The 22,963-nt window shown below is 49.4% G+C and overlaps 1 protein-coding gene across 1 annotated transcript in view; it reads left to right on the top strand.

Annotated features, from left to right (window-relative positions):
• Window positions 1-1,279: 1,279 nt before the first annotated feature.
• The window catches only part of cep164 (centrosomal protein 164), a 28,667-nt gene continuing 6,983 nt past the window's right edge, over window positions 1,280-22,963 (top strand). The window contains 24 exon segments of the mRNA XM_030381743.1: window positions 1,280-1,432; window positions 1,909-1,992; window positions 2,101-2,212; window positions 2,724-2,967; window positions 4,751-4,924; window positions 5,176-5,298; window positions 5,437-5,514; window positions 6,271-6,375; window positions 8,201-8,422; window positions 8,894-9,760; window positions 10,486-10,542; window positions 11,168-11,343; window positions 12,215-12,823; window positions 13,324-13,455; window positions 13,808-14,003; window positions 14,216-14,290; window positions 15,460-15,582; window positions 15,732-15,875; window positions 16,071-16,154; window positions 16,272-16,340; window positions 16,342-16,775; window positions 17,272-17,478; window positions 17,734-17,887; window positions 18,231-18,341. Coding sequence (XP_030237603.1) covers window positions 1,914-1,992; window positions 2,101-2,212; window positions 2,724-2,967; window positions 4,751-4,924; window positions 5,176-5,298; window positions 5,437-5,514; window positions 6,271-6,375; window positions 8,201-8,422; window positions 8,894-9,760; window positions 10,486-10,542; window positions 11,168-11,343; window positions 12,215-12,823; window positions 13,324-13,455; window positions 13,808-14,003; window positions 14,216-14,290; window positions 15,460-15,582; window positions 15,732-15,875; window positions 16,071-16,154; window positions 16,272-16,340; window positions 16,342-16,775; window positions 17,272-17,478; window positions 17,734-17,887; window positions 18,231-18,341 — 4,575 coding nt within the window. The 5' untranslated portion in view covers window positions 1,280-1,432; window positions 1,909-1,913.

Consider the following 22,963-nt stretch of genomic DNA (forward strand, 5'->3'; position numbering starts at 1 on the left):
AATAACGTGCACTGTGGTTTCCTAAACCACAGGTATGTTTTTATAGTAAAACCATTTTGTGCAGCGTAGGTGTTGAGTTGATCATCTGGGTTCCAAGGCTTGTTTGTAGTTCTTTACCTACTATTTACCAAGAAGGGGCATTCACCCTGGTACAATAACCAAACCACCCACGCTGGAGCCAAAAACAAATAAAGACACAGGATAGGGCACTCTTAAGCCAAATTCAAAGAATCTAACCAAGCAACGGAATTTAAAGAATATATTTAATGCAAAGTTGAGGCATTGGGTTAAAGATGTAAGACGAAAGGGTAAATAGCTAAGGCTGTGTGGAAATGGTAGCCTATCTTTTATTTTGGAAACTATCATCAGATACCTGGGGGATACAAGAAAGTCAATTTACTCTATGAAGTCATTCATTGATGTATAGTTTTCTACAGGTATGACTGTAGGGCGGTAGATTTCATAGTTGAAATAGTTGGCTTCATATAGGCTAGCTTATTAAAATGACCAAGAGGATTCAGCCATTTTACACAATACAACTATTGGATCTGAAGAGCAGTAATTGATTGGAGTCAATGTTCCGTTCCTCCTCACGTGTCCCCTCTTGTGGAAAAAAAACGATGAGAAATCAAATAGTACAATATGGGGACTACGTTGTATTAGATCCACAGACCGACTTGGCATATGTAATAGCAATGTGTGCTAAAAGCATGCCTACCACTCGGCCAGTGATGATTCCTATATTCCTATTGCATTAACATACACTGAAGGCGCACATTCATTTAACTATCGTTATTTAAAATCAGTCTACTTGGCCCACAGGGTATTTCATTTCATGGTGCTGTTTATGAATAAAGAAGAAAAAAATAAGATAATTCTCTGACATCAATTCTCAATACTTTTGAAAAACGATGTGAAAATAAATCAAGGTAGAGCCCAATTTTCTTTTTCTTTACATTTGCATTTATACACTATACAATATTCATTCTGTGTTTTCCGCTGCTGCTGGGTTGTAACTTCCTAATTCATAAAGTTGTTATCTATGAATGTATGTATGCATGTATCTATCTATCTGAATGCCACCCATATACGGTGTTTTCTTCTTACGTCTGTTAAACATCAGAAACAGCTGCATCAAAATGAATCGCGTCTTGAGGTCCAAAGACAGACGCTCCGCGAATGCACGCTGCAGCACGTAGCTAGCCAATCAAAACGCACAGCAAGTAGCCAGCCAATCAAAGCGCACAGAACGTAGCCAGCAAATCAAATTGAGGTTTTCGATGACGCTGGGGCGTCCACCGGAAGCGGGCTGTAGCGTCCTTGGAGATCGACTGACGTTGTTGTTAATAGTTTAACTGCACATATGAAATGTGGTCCTTCATATGAAACGAGCCGTTTTCTACAGGGAAAGCGGTTCATGCCTCTTTACAAGGTAAATAGCGGTCACTATCCCTATTTATCACAAATTCAGAGCATGTAGCTAGCGCACTGCTAATGTTAGAGGTATCCAGGGATTTTAACTACTAGGCTCTCCATGGTCCATGGAGCCAATAATACTGTCCAAAAACATGTCGATATACACAATACTGTCAAATTTATACAGTCAATATAACCTGTCTATATCCATAAAACTCAAAATAATACAGTCAAAATAACATGTCGATGTCCATATAAATCGAGGGTTTATGTTTATGAAGCATCATTTTATCAGATTTCGCTACTGGCCTTGGATTGAATTTTTTTCAACATGAATTAGATTCTTTGCATTTAATCTACATACAGATTGAACAGAATAGAGCAGTTCTCAACCCTTTTCGTTTAAGTGAATTTAAATAGTTATTCTGGTCCGAGGAAATTAAATGTAGCTTTTATTGCTTATAAGAGTCCTAATTCCACTGTCATCTTCAGAAACCATGGCTGCAGCTGCTCTTATTGGAGATCAACTGATCCTTGAAGAGGACTATGATGAGAACTACACCCCCTCTGAACCAGGTAATCGCCTTATCGCTGTACAAGCAGTCCTAGACATAACATGTTAGAACCATCATCATACATGTTTATTTCTCATTTACAATTTCTCCATATTTATTTTCTCAACAGAGATTCACGAGTATGCCAGAGAGATTGGCATTGATCCTGACCGGGAACCTGACCTCTTGTGGCTTGCTAGAGAGGGCATTGTTGCCCCCCTGCCCCGGGAATGGAAGCCTTGGTAAGGACTCAGACCCTAGCACTGCTAGGGTCTGAGTTGAAGAAGCTGCTAGGCTAGCAGCTTCTTCAACTCTGCTGGTTTATACTATTTTAACTTGAATTTACTCCTTGCTGCTGTCGTGTTGCCGGGTTTAAACCGGGGTACAAAGTGTTTTAAATAAGGTGTTTTCCTCAAGGGAGTTTGGCCGGAGTTAGTTCAAGCCTGCCATTTCAACTCGCTAACTAGAAAAACCTAGACCTATCAGAAGTCAATGCTAATCAAAAGTGATTTCAATAATGTTATCAATAAAATCACAACCGATAACCTATATACATTTTCCACACTGCGACTTTAACCCCAAAAATTCTATAATCGGTTGGAATGTGCGTGACATAATGTGAAGCCCTCCTATATCAGCATTGAAAAAGGTTGTATTTTGGTGCAACCTCGAAGAGGCACAAGCCCATCTGAGTCGTCCTTCCTAAAGTTGTATTTGTGGCTCATGTTTTCCATCCTCTTGTCCCTCCTGCAGCCAGGATGTCACAGGTGACGTGTACTACTTCAACTTCTCCACGGGCCAGTCCACCTGGGATCACCCCTGTGACGAGCACTACCGTGGCGTGGTGACGCAGGAGCGGCAGCGGGCCCAACTGGCCGGCCCCGGCGCTGCAGGAGCAGGCTCCGCTGGGAAGAAGGAGACCAAGGAGAAGAAGAAAAAGAAGGAAAAAAAGGAAAAGAAGGTGAAGAGGAAGAAAGAGCCTCTCATGACTCCCGGAGTGAGTGCGGCTCTTCATCGGTTCTGTAGCTGATGTTTAATGCGGGGCTTAAAGGTCTAGTCTGTAAGATTGAGGTGGCCATAAGCGGTGAGGTTGAAGACGGCAACCAACTGAATCCCACTACTCAGCTCCCCCTTTCCAATCGCTACGGTGGCCTGTGTTGTGTAAGGGGCCAGTAGGTGCTTCCAAAAGGATGTGATCGTCCACGACAGCATCCTAGTAGCCAAATGTCAGTTGATGAGGTTCTTTGATAGATCTATGAATTGTATTGTATGCATATTGCATACATTCTTTGATATTGTATACGTTCCTTGGCGTACGAGGTTCTTGGATAGATTCATGAATTGTATTGTATACGTATTGTATGCGTTTCGCTTGGGCGTATTGTCCATTATGGGCTACTGTAGAATCATGGCGGTGCAACATTGCAGCCTTCAAGGAAGAGGACGTAGATATCACTCCCCACGTAGATATAAAGGGCTCCAACTACGATAACGTAAACACAATTTTTTTATAAGATAATTAAAAAAGACCCATGAATGTTATATTCCATTTCTGCCAAGGCTGTTCCAATAGATGCCAATAATTCTACACACTGGACTGCAGTTTCCTGGGTTTTTATTAGAAGCTTTTAAATAGGGAGACTGGTACTGGCAGTTGAATCTGGTTATATGTAATCTATGTCATTTGTGCTACTGCTCTTCCTTTTAGATGGCCATTTATTTTTGCTAAATGTTCTCCGGGTAGAATTGTTGTTTAATATTTGTGTTATTATAAAAGCTTTATTTAATCAGGTGAGTCCCTAACAGCTTCTTAACTTCCACTTTATTTCTAGAGGGAGCCCTGCAGAAGATAGCAGCAATATAGTGTTTCAAACTACATACAGGCAAACATTTAGCAACATACAAAATCATATGCCTAGACGGACAAGCGGAAACTGATCTAACGAAGGAAGCAAATACAAGTTCCAAAGTAGGTTGCCTCCAAACCCGTAACTAAATTGTTCAAAAGCCTGTCTGCAAGTGATTCCAGGCTGTAGTCGGGTAGAACATAGGGTGACAATTCAACGCAAACAACGATTGCAAGTTTTGAGTAAGATATAACCACAAAGATATACCCAAAGATGGACTGTCTGCATAAAGTCAATATGAAGTCCACTGAACTCTCATACAACCCTGGCATATAGGGTGCAATGGGGAGTGAGAGCTTAGCAGCCTGTGATCACCTTCAAAGTGATGTGGTACATAGTGTGCAGCTAATGCAAGCAGACACGCATGTAGAACAGATCCCTGTAGTAGAGCCAGGGAAGGAACGTAGACTTCTTCTCCTTGAAATGCACAACGTCAATTTAGTTTCAGATCAAACAAAATTTGGAATATTTTGACCCAGGTTGTTAAAATAGCTATTAAACAAAAGTGGACCCAAAACAGAGAGCTTTGGGGGACACCTGATGCAACATCTAGTAACATGACAATCAAACATGAAGATGTGTGTACTGCCATCTTGGATTTCACATCTGCACGATACCCCTTGTGCTTGATGTTCACAACGGGCCGGTCCACCATGGTCCACCCCTGTGAAGAACACTAGCATGGTATGGTGCTCAATGATTTTGAAAAGCTTTCCCCCCGGGTCAAACCATTTTGAAATATTGAAGCCATATTTGATTTGATTTCTTAACTGGGGCAGAATGAGATAGCTGGGGCCTTTTTATTTTCAGATGGTTCCCTTGTTTACTTGTTGGAAAAGGGAATGGAAAAGTGTGTTTTGTTCCACCATGCAGCCTCTGAGTTCAGCCCTTGGTCCCCTGCCGTCCACGCTGGGCAGCCTGGCTCCATTGAGGGGACTGGATGCCCTTGGCCCCGGCCCCATTCCCAGCGCAAATCCTCCTCTCCGGGGGTCCCTTGGGGGGACCCCAAGCTCTGGGGGGCTGGAGCCTCTCAAGACATCCCTTGGGGTACGTCTCCAAGATTTGGTAAAAAGTTTACGTCACAGCTGTGACAATCCCAATCCGTAGGAGATGGTAACTGAGATTTAAATTGATTTGACATGTATTGAACACACACGCACACGCATGTGCACAGACCCACATTTTTAAATGCCAAGCCAAATATGGCATAAAATGCCATATATTTTTTGTACTATTTTCTGGTGTGTAATGTGCATTAAATGTTCATGCATACCTTCTCCTCGTCTCTGCCTATCCAGGCTCTACGCAGCAGCGGAGGCTCCAGCGTACTTGGGAGTCGGCAGGAGCGGGGGTCCATGTCCGTACTGGTCCGAAAGGACCAGGACGACCCTGATGCCGGGGAGCCAAACTCAGGGAACCAGGTCTGCCCAAACCCGGTCCTTACGGCCAGTTACTGTTTACTGTTTGAAGATCCAGTTGAGTCTCCCTGTCTTGATGTATCATCAAGACAGTTCTATGTGTATCTAATGTGACAGCTGGACTGTGTTTGTGCCCGGCAGAGTGCTTGTGGTTCAGCCGGACTTTTGAGGAACCTCTACCTGGACCTGGATGCCCTGGGAGGGGGCCTGCAGTATGAGGTGAGTACAGAATAGATACAGCAAGTAACTTACTGTATCATGGTTATTATATTTACAGTTGATCTTGTGTATAAGATATGCAGAGTTGCAGTATAGCCTCTTCCTCATGACTTTAAATGGCCATGTATCTAATATTGATCAGACCTACTTAAATTATACATGAACCTCATAGCGACATATGAGATCAGCTTATATTGTTATTTGTCCTCCAGATTCAACTCATTGCTACAGGTGTACATCACACATAACTTTAACACAGAGACACAAAGTACATAAACACACAACAACACATCAGGCTGTGAGTTTATTTAGTGCAGTGATTACAGATGGCACCTTCCCAGGCAAGTTTATCTCAAAAGTTATGTCACAGTAAATACAATACATTGAATAATTTAACACAATCCATGAATGAAACATGACTTGAACTTCTATAGCCCCTCTTATGACCAGCTCTATAAAGTAAGTGGTTGCTTTACAGCTTCACAGGTTGCACACAGGCCTAATGGAGCATGGCCAAAGGAGAATAGCTATTATCTGTCTGTGTGTGTGTGTGTGTGTGTGTGTGTGTGTGTGTGTGTGTGCACGCGCGCGCGCGTGTATGTGTGTTTATGGGTCTGTGTGTGTTTATGGTTCCTGTGTGTGTGTGTGTTTGTGTTTATGGGTCTTGTGTTCTGTGTGTGTATGTGTGTGTTTATGGGTCTTGTGTGTGTGTGTGTGTTTATGGGTCTTGTGTTCTGTGTGTGTGTGTGTGTGTAGGACAGTGAGGCCAGTGGCGGACCTCCACCCGAGGAGCGTACGGAGCCAGAGCTGCAGGACCTGGCTCTGTCCAGAGACCACAGTCCAGAGCCCCCCTCCCAACAGGTACAACTCTCTCCCTGGACACCTGCCGGCCCTCTAATGATCTTCATCTGGATTCTCTTTCTTGCTCTCGTTTCAGCCCCCTCTCTGTCTCCACCTTCTCCCTCTCTCTGTCGTAAGCGTGATCTATCATGTGATGTCTGACGTCTGTGCTGTTTCAGCATTCTTTCGTGTCAGACTTCCCGACATGATGTAGTTGCCATGTAGCTGCCGACTCTTATCCAGTATCTTGTTTAAAGGCAGCGATGTATATATATATTAAAAAAAGCAGTCTAGCGCCATAGTAATCATTTATAATTAAAATAGTTAATGCATTTATATTTTTCTGGTCTTTATCAAAGTTAAAGTGTATGTGGTAGGGAGTGAATGGGTAAGGGGGGTTAGGGCCTGCATTACTATCCAATGTAGTAGACCATATGCTAGCAACACCCAGGAAATTGCGTCGTTGAATTATGTTTTCTATTTTCCTAATGAAATGGGCAGATACGTTGCTGATAATATTCAATCAGTAGTGGTGGCTGTTGGAGTAGTTTGTAGCTTCTCCACATCAGCCAGAAACATTGACTTTTTCACAGTGATCTCCATTTCTGGTTTAACCTTTATTCTAATGTGTTTATTTTTCTCTCCCATGACCTCTGACCTCTAACATGTCCTCACTATGCCTTTGTGCGTGGTGACCCATCCCAATTGGTTGTGGTGTACTGTATAGTTGTGCTGATGGGGACATTTCCAACCAAAGCCGTGGCTGTCACATTGGCCTTCTGCTTGTCCTCCTACTTCTACTAACTACTGTCACTGCTGCTTCGCTGTCTAAACAAGAGCTAACTAATCACAAACTGAGTCTTCCCCCCTTCGTTTCGTTGAAGTCACCTCTGCTAATTTTTTTACAACAATAACAACAAACGAGGGAGACTTAAAGGGACACTTTGTAATATTTTAAGTCATTTATTACCTTAAATCAACGTATTCATTCACAAATAAGTCCTCATTGGTGTAAAATTATCTCTGCCAAAAATCTCACTTATCCTCCTGAGCGAGGAATAATTAATATGTAGTTACATAGGACGGGTAAGCTTCATGGAGGCTTCCATGTTCTTCCTGTCTATGAACGGCCGAGAGGGACAAAATGCACTACGTGGTACAGGAAATGCAAACGCGTTTTCACTCTGAGCCAGCGTGAATGATGACTGAAATACTTCACTATCTTGCTCGAGGAGTAATTACTCGTACATCATTAGCTTACACTAATGATTCAATGCAGTTTGAAATTTGTTTGAAATAACGAACCTCATCATCACTCGAATGACTCGATGAGGTAGTATTGGATGTCATGACACAGCTTCTTGGCACATACTGCCCACCGTAGTTTTTGAACAAGCGAGCACTATTAGTTTGAATGCAATATACAATTGTACCACTAGATGGGAGTAATGTTTACACAGTGTCCCTTTAAGACAAAGAATAAAGTAACCTCACAGATCTCACATTAATGATAATGTTAATAATGAAACATGAAAATATGTTTTTACAGTTCTATAGTGCTGGTCGTCTTATGCAGTGCGTGACAGCTTACCATGGGGCGAATCGTAATTCAATTCGAAACGACAAATAACAATGAATAAGGCATGGGTCTGTGATATTCTGGTGTTAGTGTCAGCGGTTGCCAGCTGTGCAGATCCACAGTCCTGCTGTCTCCTTCCTCCCACGTGTCTCCCTCACAGTGATCTCTCTGTTCTTTCTCCTGTATGTGTCCTCTGCACGCCTCCTCTTCGCGGACACACCAACGTTTGTGTCTGTTCTGTACTGGCTCCCCGTTGCCCAACCCAAGGGGTCCCTCTCGGGGTGCCACCCGTCACGCTCCCCCCTCTTGCCCGGCAGGGAGGAGGGGGGTGATGGTGCCGGGGGAGAGTCCTCAGGCGGGCGCCATGGGGTACTGCATGGGGGAAAGACGGAGGAAAAACAAGCGGTGGGGGAGGAGGAGGATGGTCGGGGAGAGGAGGAGGAGATGGAGGAGAGAGGAGGAGGAGGGGAGGAGTTGGATGGTCAGATAGTGGAGGAGATGGAGGAGAGAGGAGGAGGAGGAGGAGGGGAGGAGGTGAATGGTCAGGTAGAGGAGGAGATGGAGCTGAGAGAAGGAGAAGGATGGGAGGAGATGGATGGCCAGGTAAAGGAGGAGGAGAGAGGAGGAGGAGGGGAGGAGGTGGATGGTCAGGTCAAGGAGGAAGAGGAGGTAGTGGAGGCGGAGATAGATGTTCAGGAAGAGGAGGAAGAGATAGAGGCGGAAAAGGACGGGAAGATCAATGTTGGAGTAAGAGGAGAGGCAGAGGTGAAGGAGGACGCTTCTCTGGGAGGGGACAAAAGGACGGAGGATGTAGAATGTGTTGCAAAGGGGGAGGTGGGGGCCGCTCAGGGAGAGGACGAAGAGATGGAGGATGGAGAAAGAAGAGAGGAAGAGGAGAGAAAAACAGGGGAGGGAGAGGACGAGGACGACATTGTGAGGGGGGAGGACAGGGATGTCAAGGGGGCTGAGAAAGAGAGCGATGATGGAGCAGCACTCAGCATGGAGAGAGTTGGGGGTAAAACTGAAGAGGAATACAATGAGGAGGGGGAAGAGAAAGCAGCCACCAGGGGGAAGGAGGAGGAGGAGGAGGAGGAGGAGGAAGGTGAGGAGTGGGAAGGGGAGGAGGGGGCAGAGAGGCAAAGTGTACAGAGCCCGAAGAAGGGCCGCGTGGGGGAAGGGGACAGAGAGAAAGAGGAGGCGCAGATGAGTAACGAGGTGGTGGTAGATGAGGAGAGGGCAAATGGGTGTGGCATCAGTGATTTGGGGCAGAGCGATGAGGAGGTAGAGGAGGATATTGAGGAAGAGGAGGCGGAGGTAGAGCTGTGTTCTGAAAAGGATTATTCCGGAGAGATTGACCTTGCCAGAGAAACGGACGCCTCAGAGAGAGATGAAGATAGAGCATTTGACAGATTTATAGTGAGTGAGGAAGAGGAAGTGGCAGGAATGCTGCAGAAAGGAGAGAAGAAGGAGGAAGGTGTTGACAGCGAGAAAGAGGAGAGCAGGCCTAGCAAGAGCGAGGAGGAGGAGGAGGAGGAGGAGGTGGTGGAGAGATGGGTGCATGATGATGGAAAAGGGGAAGAGGTGGAGACGGGCCGAGGGGAGGATGATGAGATCGAGGACCAAGCGTTGGAGGGAAACGTCCAGGGTGAGGCGGGGGGGGAATGGTCGGACGGGGCCTCGGTCGGACGGAGTGAGGAAGAGGAGGAGGAGGTTGTGGAGCTGTCTGCGGAGGCTCCGCTGGTCGGCGGGGACCGCAGGATGCCCGACACAGACCGCAAAGCTCAGAAGAAACGCGTCCCCCCACTAAAAAGTCCCCCTCTGGGAGAGGTAGGGTTTGGTGTTTGCTGGCTGTTGTTTGCCTCTCTACCTGCCCCCCCTCCATCCCCGCTGCCCCTCCAGTTCCACTGCCTTAGGGGCTGTCCAAGAACACCCCCCCCTGGGGAGGAGGTCATCCAGGTCCAATCAGATTTCTGAAAGGAGAGTGTTATGGCCAATCAGGCCCTGTGAGCCCCTGAGGACTGGATTTGAGAACTGTGGTTTCCACAACACAACGCAGTGCTGCTCATTTCTTTCTTTATTTTATATATTTCTTTCTTTATTTATTGACCTAGTTGCTAGTCTGCGTTACTTTGTTGATGCTTGGGTTGTCCTGGAGCTCAAGCTGTCGTCAAGTGACCAGACCACAGTTTATGACATCCTCTGCCCTCCCGCTTTCCATTCCACTCTGCTTGCATGGCTTGCTGGCTGGCTTTTTGCCAAACTGCATGACTGGCGGGCTGGCTGGCTGGCTGATTGATTGACTGAAACACTGAGTATCTCTGAAATGGCTTTGTGTGTCCTTGCACGCGTCCGTCTAGTGTTTTATAGATCTGTCTTGTGATATCAGCGTGGATTAGTGTGTGTGGGGCTCAGAAAATTGAAACCCGCTCATCAACAATTATGTCGTGTGTGTGTGTGTGTGTGTGTGTGTGTGTGTGTGTGTGTGTGTGTGTGTGTGTGTGTGTGTGTGTGTGTGTGTGTGTGTGTGTGTGTGTGTGTGTCTGGTTTTTCAGGAGTCAGTGGCCAGTGAACAAATGGAGGATGTTCCTTCGTCCATGGAGGATCTTAAGGTACGATCGGGGCATCTCAGTGTAAACCCATATCTGTCTTTTATTTTTGTCCATTCAACCATTCTTGATTTCCATCTTTTGTCATTGTTACGCATTTTAAGCACGTAAGCTGCCCCCACATAGCCAGCCACTAGGAAGCAGGATCGAACACACAAGCTGCATTACCCCCACATAGCCACAAGGGAGCAGGATCAATCATACAAGCTGTAATATCTACCCCAGCCACAAAAGGCAGCATCTTTAAGACAGACGCGGAAGCCGCAGCTAAGACGTCACATAGGCCACGCCTACTTCACATAGGCCACGCCTACTTGCTTCATTTGCAGTGCCCGGAGCCAGAGGAGGCCAGAGAATCATAGGCGGACCCGCAGAGAGCCTCGGGCCTAAGCCCTGGGGCTCGAAGTAGCTCTCGGTATTTCTCTCTACAAGTGTTAGATACAATTCCCTCCCTTTTGCTTCATAGTTACCATACCGAAATAATTTAACAAATTACAAAAAAGTTAAAAGCAACCCGTTTGAAACTACTTTCAACAAGAGCACGACATCATCTATCCACCCATTCATCCATCCATTAGTTTGTTCATTTATTCATTCTTCTTTGTCCTGTGTTGATGTGTTTGTTTAGTCCGGCTATCTCTCCAAGATGTCGGAGAAGCCCCTTGAGCCCAAAGACCGGTCCCCTGCCGTCAGCCCCCTGGACACGGACCTGGGGGACAAGGAGGAAGACGAGGAGGACGAGGAGGAGGAGGAGGAGGAGGGAGAGAGGGAGCCGAGCGTGAGGAGGAACTCCACAGGCAGGAGGTGTGTTGCTAGTGCAGATGGGGCGACAGAAGCTCAGGAGGTAGAGTGGGTTGACTGGTAACCCGAAGGTTGCTAGTTCGATCCTGGCTCCACCTCCCGGAGTGTCGAGGTGTCCCTGAGCAAGGCGCCTCACCCTGACTGCTCCTGACGAGCTGGCTGGCGCCCTGCGTGGTTGACTCCGCCGTCGGTGTTTGAATGTGTGAATGAAAAAATATAAAATAAAAGCATCAGCAAAATCCCCTAAATGTAAATCACTGTGAATTTATAGTTTTACCAGCTGTAATAGATATTACCTCTTTTCCATTTGTGCAGAAACAAGATATTACATTTGTTTTTAGGGTGGACTTAAATGTTGGTAGATTTGGTTGATCATTTATTCATCTATAATTGATTAATGTGTTAATGTATTTAGATGTTTTCTGCACGGGCCGAAGGAGTTACTTTTGGCACACAGAGATTTGGGCCTGTTAGGTCACAGGCTGATCAACCCAAAGGAGCATTCGGTCATACGTCCTTGTCAGTGATTGCAGGAAGATGCATGAGCAGGGATTCTTGACAAGCCTATCATTGGTTATGAATATATCCTCAGAGTCTATTCAGGAGTGCTGAGGTTGACACTGGACAACACGGAATACAAAATGTTCTTAATCCTTTATTTGGTACTAGATCTCTCTCTGTGTGTCCCTAGGTCCGACCCTCCCTGTCCTAGTGTGTGTGTGAGTGTGTGTGTTTGTGTGTGTGTGTTAATGGTTGTTATATATGCCACTGTTTATCCCACTGGTTTTACTGATCTATTATTTTTAATGCACATTGTTTTCTATGTTCTGGGAAGCCAAAGGCAACAATAAAAAATTCCACATCTCTCCCTCAGACCCGTGCAGGCTGCTGCGGCGGTGGAGCGCTCTCCAGCCCGTCAGGTGGATCGGCTGGTCCTGCACCAGTCAGGCACCGAGCACTCCCTCTCCAGCCCCGAGCCCTCGGGCAGGGACGCAGGGCTCCGCCCGAAGGCCGAGGGCCTCAGTTCCTCCCTGGGGCTCCAGAGGCCCGAGACATCCAGGGGTCGGCTGGCCCGCGCCCCTAACGCCCGCCAACGAGAGCAGGAGTCCCCCACGCGGGAGCAGGGCGGCCCGCCGGCCGAGGAGCTGAGCTGGAAGACGAGGAGGACCCTCAGTGGGGAAGGGGAGAGGGACGAGGAAGAGGAGGAGGAGGTGGAGATCGGAAAATTAAGGAAAAAAGAGCAGCAGGAGGACGAGAGGAGGAAGATGGAGGTAGAGGAACGGGATGAAGAGGAGAAGGGAAGGGAAAGGCGTAATGAGGAGAGAGCGATGGAGAGGAGGAATTTGGAAAGGGAGGTGGAGGAGGAGAAGAGGCGTGGCTCGCTGGAGAAGGAGAGAAGGCTACGCCTCCTTCGGGAGGAGCTGAGGAGAGAAGAGGAGGAGGAGGAGAGGAGGCTGAAGAAGGAGAGTGAGGAGAGAGTCAGGTAAGTGTCCTGGGTAAATGATCTGTTGTAATGTTAGCATAGTCTGTACAGCTCATACCTCAGCTGGAAACTGTTTATCTGTGCTCCACATGAAGCCCCATGTGAGTCTTCAAAGTACAGAGTTCGTCACTTCTGTCCCTTTTCACACTAAAAGCCTCAATGCAGAAAGTCTACGAAGCTCCAAAACTAGGCGATCATTACGCCTAATTGGGGTGATTAGCTTCTGTAATTAAATATGTGAAGTATTTGTTAAGGCAAGCTGTGTAATAATGATGACCAAGAAGATGAATCGGTAAATGATTAACTTTGAACAGCAATCAGATGTCCATTGTCTCATAATTCCTTTCAGTGTTAGGACCTAAGCACCCCAAGGATTTACACAGTGATTAAATGTTAGTGCCTAAAGCAAGATCATAAAGTGTGTGTGTCTGTCTGACTGTTTGTCTGTGTCTGTGTCTGCATGTGTGTGCGTGCACGTGCGTGTGTGCGTGCACCTCCAGGGCTGTGTGTGAGCGGCTGGACTCTGAGAGGAGCAAGGAGGAGGCCAGGCTGAGAGAGGAGTCAGACAGGAAGTTAAAGGAGCTGAGGGAGAGCGGCCAGAGGGAGACGGAGCACCAGCAGCATACGCTCAGGTACCACACACGCATTGTGCTGCTGCTGCCGCAGTACCACTCTGTAGTGAAGAGCCTCCTGACAATAATGGAGTTCTACTAAGGAATTACAGAAATACGCACTCGTTTTGGGAATTACCGCCACCAAGGTTACGGGTCGTGTGTAGAAGCCGTGGTGGATCATTCACTCTGTTCACTGTTTTTTGGAGTTTTGTATTTGAGCAAGGCACACAGCTCAAGAATGCCTCTCCACTACTTTAGCTTTCATCTTTCACCTTTATATGTAGACTCTATAGCAATACATATATTCATTAGATTTACGTGTGTGTGTGTGTGTGTGTGCGTGTGCGTGCGTGCGTGCGTGCTCGCTCAGAGAGGAGAGCGGAGCTACGGTCCAGGGCCTGCGGGTCACTCTAGACGAGGAGCTGGTGGCGGAGCGTGATAGGCTGGAGGCCCGGAAGAGGAAGGACTCAGAGAACCTGAGGATGGAGCTGGAGACAGAGCTTCAAGCGGAGAGACAGAGGCTGCTGGGAGAGAAGGAGGAGAAACTGAGCTCTCTGAGACAGGAGGTGAATTATTAGAATTTCTATTATAATTGCATTTTATTTTATTAACTTTTGTATGGTTCTTTTAAGTTCCTGTTCGTTTATAATCCCAAAGCCTACTAACTGTTGAATCTAATGGAACATTAGACACAACGGTTGGTACAATACACCTGACTAGAAATTATTGCGATTGCTATTTCAATGTGTTCAAACATGGTGTGTGTGTGTATTCAAAGATCAAAAGCACAGAGAGAAGAAAAGAGTTGAGGAGTATTCGCCCTGAGCAGCAGCTGACTGAGTATCGTAGAGAGGTGAGAGAACACTCATTTAATACTTTGATTTACGTCCACAGGACCAGTCATTCTCCACAGTAACGTTATCAAACTCTGTGGGACACTGTGTTACGTCCTGGTGAGGATGTAGAAGGCAGCCAAGACTGCCAATAACAGCAGAAGCAGGACAGTACCATGTCAGGACCTCAGCTTGCTTCTGCACTCCTGACCCCTACCACCACCAATACTCGGTTAAGACTGTGACACACACCAGATGTAAACACAAGCAGTTTACATGTGTATCCCATCTGTGAGACTGCATTCGTGAGGGGCTTACACTAGCCTGGTCCTACCAGACCATCGTACTTCATTTCATTTGTACAGAAGGTCTGGAACCGCCCAATTGACAAACGTTTACTCACTTGGAGGCGGGTGTCTGTTGAAGTTTTAAAATGATTGGATCTGCCCAGTGCCATCTGGATCTGCCATAACCAATCGCATAGCGTTTGGTCGTGACGTATGTCATGCGACGGGACCGGCTCCTTCACCACTAACGGAGCCAGCTGGAAAATCAAACTTTTCCCGAACCCGGTGGGGAGAAGCGCGATCATGACCACCAACAAAACTCAGCAAAGCTTGTTCTTGCTCCGGCTTTAATTGATCGATATTCGGCAGCGATCCCACAACAGACTAGCTTCTCTCGTATCCTTCTCCATTGTCTTCCTGGTCTTCCTCTTACTACAACTGAACGTCATCGTTCTCAGCCACTCCCTCTGTTCGCTGATTGGACCGCCAAAAATCTGGCTTCCAAGGAACCCATGCATATGAAGCAGACCCAGACCTAGTACTGAAGTGAAATGAAAATTGAGCAGAAGTAGGTAGGTGGGCGGTGCCAGGCTAGGCTTACACCTCATGACCTGAGAAATTAAGGCTGCTTCCAAAATGTAGTCAAAAGTAATCACACACACACACACACAGGTGTTTTCCATTGCGCTGAGTAGGGTTGCCAACCCTACTACGCTCCCTGGTGCCAGCTGGTGGATATCGTTGGTATATGCCTTCCACCACCTCTCCGCTTTGCCGCCTGGGGCGCGGTGCTGGGGCCGGGTTGCCACAACACACACACACACACACACACACACACACACACACACTCTCTGAGGCGCTGGGGGTCATGTGAGCTCTGCCGTGGCCGACCTTTCCCCCAGCTGGCTGACGTGCTGCAGGAAGTGAGGGAGGAAGTTCAGCGGGACCATAACAGGAAGCTGGAGCAGCTGAAGGAGGAGCACAGGAGGGAGCTGAGCGCCATCAGGGAACAGCACCTAGACCAGGTCAGCCTCTTCATACAACCACCACTCCCAGAATGCACTTGGTCTCGTTTGATCATTTGATTTTAAGATGGGGGTTTACATCTCATAACGTATATAACTCTGTGTGTTTGTGTGTGTGTGCTCGTGTGCGCTTGTTTCTGTGTGTGCAGGAGGCGACCCAGAGAGAGCGTTTGCTGTGTGCTCTGCAGGATGAGCGAGAGCGTCTGCAAAGCACACACACCGTTCAACTGGAGAAACTCCGCCTGCAGCTGGAAACACAGACACAGAAGACATGGCTGGCACACACACGCAAGGTCAGCGCACACACACACACACACACACACACACACACACACACACACACACACACACACACACACACACACACACACACACACACACACACACACACACACACACACACACACACACACACACATTTACATTCTCTCTCTCAAACAGACACACACACACACACACCAGTGTAAGAGTATGTGTTTGTCCAGCAGGAGTCTGAGCTGCAGGACCAGTTGGAGCAGCTGGAGCTGAAAACCAAAGATCTGAAGACCCAGGAGGCCCTGCTGCAAACCAAGGTTCTTTACGTCTGTCTGTCTGTCTGTCTGTCTGTCTGTCTGTCTGTCTGTCTGTCTGTCTGACTATTGATGTATAACTATTGATAATTTCACCGTGCTTCCCTGTGTTTTTTCTAGGAAGCAGATCTGAAGAGGAGGAGGAAGAGGCTGGGGGAAGAGGAGGAGGAGGTTGAGAGAGGCATGAAGGTGTGTTTTTGTTTGGGACTGCTTTACTGAGAGGGGAACCAAACTCCCTGACCCTGCCTCTAAACAATGTAGTGTTGTTTCGTTTGTGTGTGTGTGTGTGTGTGTGTGTGTGTGTGTGTGTGTGTGTGTGTGTGTGTGTGTGTGTGTGTGTGTGTGTGTGTGTGTGTGTGTGTGTGTGTGTGTGTGTGTGTGTGTGTGTGTGTGTGTGCGTGCGTGCGTGCCTGGTTGTTCCCGCCAGGAGAGGGAGCAGCTGACGGAGGAGCTGGGCCGGGCGCGGGAGGAGCGGCGGCGGGCCCAACAGGGTGCGGAGGGGGCGAGGGGCGAGCGGGACGCGGCCTGCGAGGAGTTCCGCCGCGCCCAGGAGGACCGGGAGCGGCTGGAGCACAAGGTGGAGGCACTGCAGGAACGCTGCGCACGCCTCGGCGGCAGGGTCAGGTACGGACAGGCCGACAGGAAGACCCCGCCGACATGGGGTCTCCCCCCGTATGTGGTCCCCGCCCACACATGGCCACGCTCACATTTCGGTTTTCTTTCCTTGAGCCCCAACACCGGCCCTGGCAGTGTGTTTCTTAGGTTGATTCTGTGACACCAGCAGTAATGTGGTTCATCTGTCCGCCTTGAGAGGGCTCGCTCTCTGGCTATGTCTTTTTTCTGAGGTCCTGTTTCAGAATGAAACAAAGTTATTCGGGATTATGTGTTCAATGTGCTGAACATGGATATAATTTTCCGCTGCTGGTGGCAAAAACACTATGACACTCGGTAGGCGGCAAATCCACACACTTTTTTGTAAACCAGACGTCGATATTTGTTAGAGTCTATGCTCGAGCCTGATATAAAAACAACTTGGCTGACCAATGAGTGCCCAGGCTTTAGTTTGTAGCTGCATCGCGATGCGTCTGTTAATCTAATGATGTGATTGTTGACCTGGCAGTGAACTGGAGCAAGGCGAGGGAGCCGGCGTCTCCTCCACCCCTCCGCCCAGACTGGAGAAGAAGAAGGCGGAGGGCCGGGCAGAGAAGGTGGACGACCCCCCCCCCTCTCACGCCCCGAGTGGCGTGGGCAACAGATCGCTGCACATGGGGGACCTGGAGGAGCCGCCCCTCTTCCCCGTCCCCGACAGCCAGAGCAGCCTGCAGGAGTAAGGAGGGCGTGTGTGTGTGTCTGTGTGCGTGTGCGTGCATGTGTGTGTGTGTGTGTGCATTGCTTGCATGTCAGGTCAACACATTTTCAGTTCATGAATGACGCCACTTGTTCCCATGACAACGCTGCCTCTGATTTGACCCCGGGCCCCGCCTGTGTTTATCCACAACACCACTCACACACACTCGCCATGGGGACGAGTCCGCTGTCCCGGAGGCCCTCACACTGTCCCCTGCGTCCCCCTCCCCTCCAGCATGCGTCGCTACATCAGCACGGAGGAGGCGTCCCTCCAAGAGGCCCGGCGTTTCCTGGAGCGGGAGAGCCGGCGCCTGGCGGAGAGGCAGGCGGCGCTGCAGGCGGCCGGCCCGGGGCCCTACACCCGCCACCACAGCCTGGACGCCGCCGGGGTGAGGGGCCCCCAGCGTTTAACATCTCCCTGTTCTTTATGCGTCGCTCTGTCTCTGTCCACTATCTGTTTGTGTGTGTGTGTGTGTGTGTATTTATGTGTGTGTGTGTGTGTGTGTGTATGAATGTATGCGTGTGTGTGTGTATATTTATGTGTCTGTGTGTGTGTGTGTATGTGTACTATAATTGCTGCCGTTGAAGTATTTTCTTTTCCTTTCATTTATAAATGAAAAGAATGTCGTTTCATACGATTCTCAATTCCTCCTCCCCCCCCTCCACCCGTCTGGCTCCTCCCTTCCACCTGTCTGTCTCCTCCCCTCCACCCGTCTGGCTCCTCCCCCCAAGCAGGAGCCGGGTCATGTGGAGCAGCTGCGGCGTGCGGTCCAGCAGGGCAGCACGCTGCTGCGGCGCAAGGAGGAGCAGCTGCAGCAGCTGGAGAGCTCCCTGGCGGAGGAGGTGAGCAGGAGGGATAATACCACCGGGCGGAATACCTAACATTTACCTTTAGGGCAGTTAGCAGACCTTTTTATCCAAAGCGACATACATTTGTCAGAAGAAAGTGAAACAACAATTTATCGCTGTCAGTACATTAAGGATATTCATAGAACCAAGTGCCAAGCACTAACCATCACTAGTTTAACCCATTCCCCGTACACAACAAAGATATCTAGGATAGATTGCTACACAATGCTGAGTACTATTTTTTAAGTGCCAGCTTTGGATAAAATACACAGAACGGAATCCGGCAGGACACGACCTTGGTGTAATGCGCGGTGACGGAGAAAATCCAACCACCGTCTGCTGTAGATTTTCCTTATTTTGCGCAGTACACTGTTTGCACAACAGATGGCTGTTGTCCACCATTGTTGTGTTATTAGTGGTTTCCGCAACATGCCCTCGGTGTGAAGTGCTACTTATTTGAAAGGGTCCTCGAAGCTGTGTGTGTCTTTCTGTGAAGGGCCGTGATCACGCAGAGTGGAGGCTGTAGGCCAAGTGTCTGCTTCACACTTCACAACTATTTTATTTTGGTTTTGAAAGGTTTTATTCCTCATCCTCATCCTCATCGTCATCCGCTTATCCGGGGTCGGGTCGCGGGGGGAGCAGCTCAAGCAGGGGGCCCCAGACTTCCCTTTCCCGGGCCACATTGACCAGCTCTGACGGGGGGATCCCGAGGCGTTCCCAGGCCAGTGTTGAGATATAATCTCTCCACCTAGTCCTGGGTCTTCCCCGAGGTCTCCTCCCCACTGGACGTGCCTGAAACACCTCCCAAGGAAGGCGCCCAGTGGGCATCCTTACCAGATGCCCGAACCACCTCAGCTGACTCCTTTCTAAGTAAAGGAGCAGCGGCTCTAATCCGAGTTCCTCACGGATGGCTGAGCTTCTCACCCTATCCCTAAGGGAGACGCCAGCCACCCTTCTGAGAAAACTCATCTCGGCCGCTTGTACCCGCGATCTCGTCCTTTCGGTCATCACCCAGCCCTCATGACCATAGGTGAGGATAGGAACGAAGATCGACCGGTAGATCGAGAGCTTTGCCTTGCGGCTCAGCTCTCTTTTCGTTACAACGGTGCGGTAAAGCGAACGCAATACCGCCCCCGCTGCTCCGATTCTCCGGCCAATCTCACGCTCCATAGTACCCTCACTCGCGAACAAGACCCCGAGGTACTTGAACTCCTTCACCTGGGCTAAGGACTCATTTCCTACCCGGAGTAAGCAATCCACCGGTTTCCTGCTAAGAGTCATGGCCTCAGATTTAGCGGTGCTGATCCTCATCCCAGCCGCTTCACACTCGGCCGCCAGTCGATCCAGTGAGTGCTGAAGGTCACAGGCCGATGATCCAATGAGGACCACATCATCTGCAAAAAGCAGTGACGAGATCCTCAGACCACCGAACTGCAACCCCTCCCCACCACGACTACGCCTCGATATCCTGTCCATGTATATCACAAACAGGATTGGTGACAAGGCGCAGCCCTGGCGGAGACCAGCACCCACTGAGAACGAAACTGACTGGCTGCCGAGAACACGAACACAGCTCTCGCTTTGGGAGTACAAAGATTGGATGGCCCTGAGGATAGACCCCCTTACCCCATACTCCCGCAGCACCTCCCACAGTTTCTCCCGGGGGACCCGGTCATACGCCTTCTCCAGATCCACAAAACACATGTAGACCGGATGGGCATACTCCCAGGCCCCCTCCAGGATCCTTGCGAGAGTGAAGAGCTGGTCCGTAGTTCCACGTCCGGGGCGAAAACCGCATTGTTCCTCTTCAATCTGAGGTTCGACGATCGGCCGAACCCTCCTTTCCAGCACCTTGGAGTAGACTTTACCAGGGAGGCTGAGAAGTGTGATACCCCGGTAATTGGCACACACTCTCTGGTCCCCCTTTTTGAACAGGGGAACCACCACCCCGGTTTGCCACTCCTTTGGCACTGTACCCGACTCCCACGCGATGTTGAATAGGCGTGTCAACCATGACAGCCCCTCAACACCCAGAGCCTTTAGCATTTCTGGCTGGATCTCATCAATCCCTGGGGCTTTGCCACTGCGGAGATGTTTGACTACCTCAGTGACCTCCACCAGGGAAATTGACGACGAAACACCATCAACCTCGAGCTCTGCCTCCAACATAGAGGGCGTGTTATTCGGATTCAGGAGTTCCTCAAAGTGTTCCTTCCAACGTCCGACGACCTCCTCAGTTGAGGTCAACAGAGTCCCATCCTTACTGTACACAGCTTGGATGGTTCCCCGTTTCCCCCTCCTGAGGTGCCGGATAGTCTTCCAGAAACACTTTGGTGCCGACCGAAAGTCCTTCTCCATGGCCTCTCCGAACTTCTCCCACACCCGCTGCTTAGCCTCCGACACGGCAGCCGCTGCAGCCCTTCGAGCCTGTCGGTACCCTGCAACCGAGTCAGGAGTCCTCCAGGATATCATATCCCGGAAGGCCTCCTTCTTCAGTCGGACGGCTTCCCTGACCACCGGTGTCCACCACGGTGTCCGAGGGTTACCGCCCCTTGAGGAGCCTAAGACCCTGAGGCCACAGCTAGCCACCGCAGCTTCAGCAATGGAGGCTTTGAACACCGCCCACTCCGGCTCAATGCCCCCAACCTCCACAGGAATGCCAGAAAAGCTCCGCCGGAGGTGTGAGTTGAAGATACCTAGGACGGGGGCCTCCTCCAGACGTTCCCAGTTCACCCGCACTACTCGTTTGGGCTTACCAGGTCTATCCGGAAATTTCCCCCATTCCCTGATCCAACTCACAACCAGATGGTGGTCGGTTGACAGTTCCGCCCCTCTCTTTACCCGAGTGTCCAAAACATGCGGCCTCAGATCAGATGACACGATCACGAAATCGATCATCGATCTTCGGCCTAGGGTACTCTGGTACCAGGTACACTTATGAGCACCCTTATGTTCGAACATGGTGTTTGTTATGGATAATCCATGACTAGCACAGAAGTCCAATAACAAACGACCGCTCGGGTTTAAATCAGGGAGGCCGTTCCTCCCCACCACGCCTCTCCAGGTGTCTCCATCGTTGCCCACGTGGGCGTTGAAGTCTCCCAGCAGAACTACGGAGTCCCCTACTGGAGCCCCATACAGGACTCCATTCAGGGTCTCCAAGAAGGCCGAGTACTCTGAGCTGCTGTTTGGTGCATATGCACAAACAACAGTCAGAGTTTTCCCCCCTACAACCCTTAGGCGCAGGGAGGCGACCCTCTCGTCTACCGGGGTAAACTCCAACACCGCGGCGCTCAGCCGGGGATTTATGAGTATCCCCACACCCGCCCGGCGCCTCACGCCCTCGGCAACTCCGGAGAAGAATAGAGTCCAACCCTTATCCAGGAGTACGGTACCAGAGCTGAGACTGTGCGTGGAGGTAAGCCCCACCAGATCTAACTGATAGCGCTCCACCTCCCTCACAAGCTCCGGTTCCTTTCCCCACAGCGAGGTGACGTTCCACGTCCCCAGAGCCAGCTTCTGCCGCCCGGGTCTGGTCCGTCGAGACCCCTGACCTTCGCTGCCACCCATGTGGCTGCGCACCCGACCCCAACGGGTCGTCCCACAGGTGGTGGGCCCATGGGATGAAGAGAGGGGGGGTGCCACGTAGTTTGTTCGGGCTGTGCCCGACCGGGCTCCGTGGCAAACCCGGCCACCAGGCGCTCGCCATCGAGCCCTCCGTCTGGGCCTGGCTCCAGACGGGGGCCCCGGGCTTCCTCCGGGCCGGGTCACATCTCCTCTTTTTTCGTTCTTCATTGGAGTTTTTTGAACCATTCTTAGTCTGGCCCCTCACCTGAGACCACTCTGCCATGAGAGACCCTACCAGGAGCACAAGGCTCCCGACAACACAGCTCTCAGGTTCACAGGGACACGCAAACCTCTCCACCACGATAAGGTGACGGTTCCAGGAGAGGTTTTATTATGAGGTGGAATTTGTTAACTTATGCATGACTTTGTTCATTATATTACAAGAAATATTGACTTGACACTCGCTCATTTGCTCTTTTATTGTTTGTTCTACGAGAAGTGGTTCTCTGCAGCCTAAACAGTTTTATTATTAGGTTGAACTTTCTTACTAATATTTAATCTTGCACGTAGACGTGTGATATTTGTTTCATTGACCCAAAAAGAGTATTGCGCAGTCAACGATACTCTGGGGAAATGCTCAATTCTGATTGGCTGCAGGTTGTGCATTAACTCCTGATATACGGACATCTGCTAAGTCAAATTGTCTGTTCAGCCTTCAAAACGAGAGCTGGCAGATTATGAAAAATTTATTCGCGGAGGCAACCCTCCTCTTCTGCGCGTCGGACGGTTCACGCTTCCGTGTCGTCCATTAATTCCTGATAATGGACACCTCGTCGGGCATTATCCCTCACGTATTATAGCGTGGCTGTTCCTACACACCCCACAGTGAGGAGATGGTACCAGCCCATCCCTAGTATGTTTGCACATCATCTTAGCGTCAGCTTGGGTCTAATTAAGGATAAACAACAGTGGTGGGTTCACCGCTCAAAAGACAGAAGTAAGGGTTTCTCCGAAGGCAGATGGTTGAGATGGTGGTCAATCACTTTTGG

This window comes from Gadus morhua, chromosome 16 (genome assembly GCF_902167405.1).
Source record: "Gadus morhua chromosome 16, gadMor3.0, whole genome shotgun sequence".
Lineage (NCBI taxonomy): Eukaryota > Metazoa > Chordata > Actinopteri > Gadiformes > Gadidae > Gadus > Gadus morhua.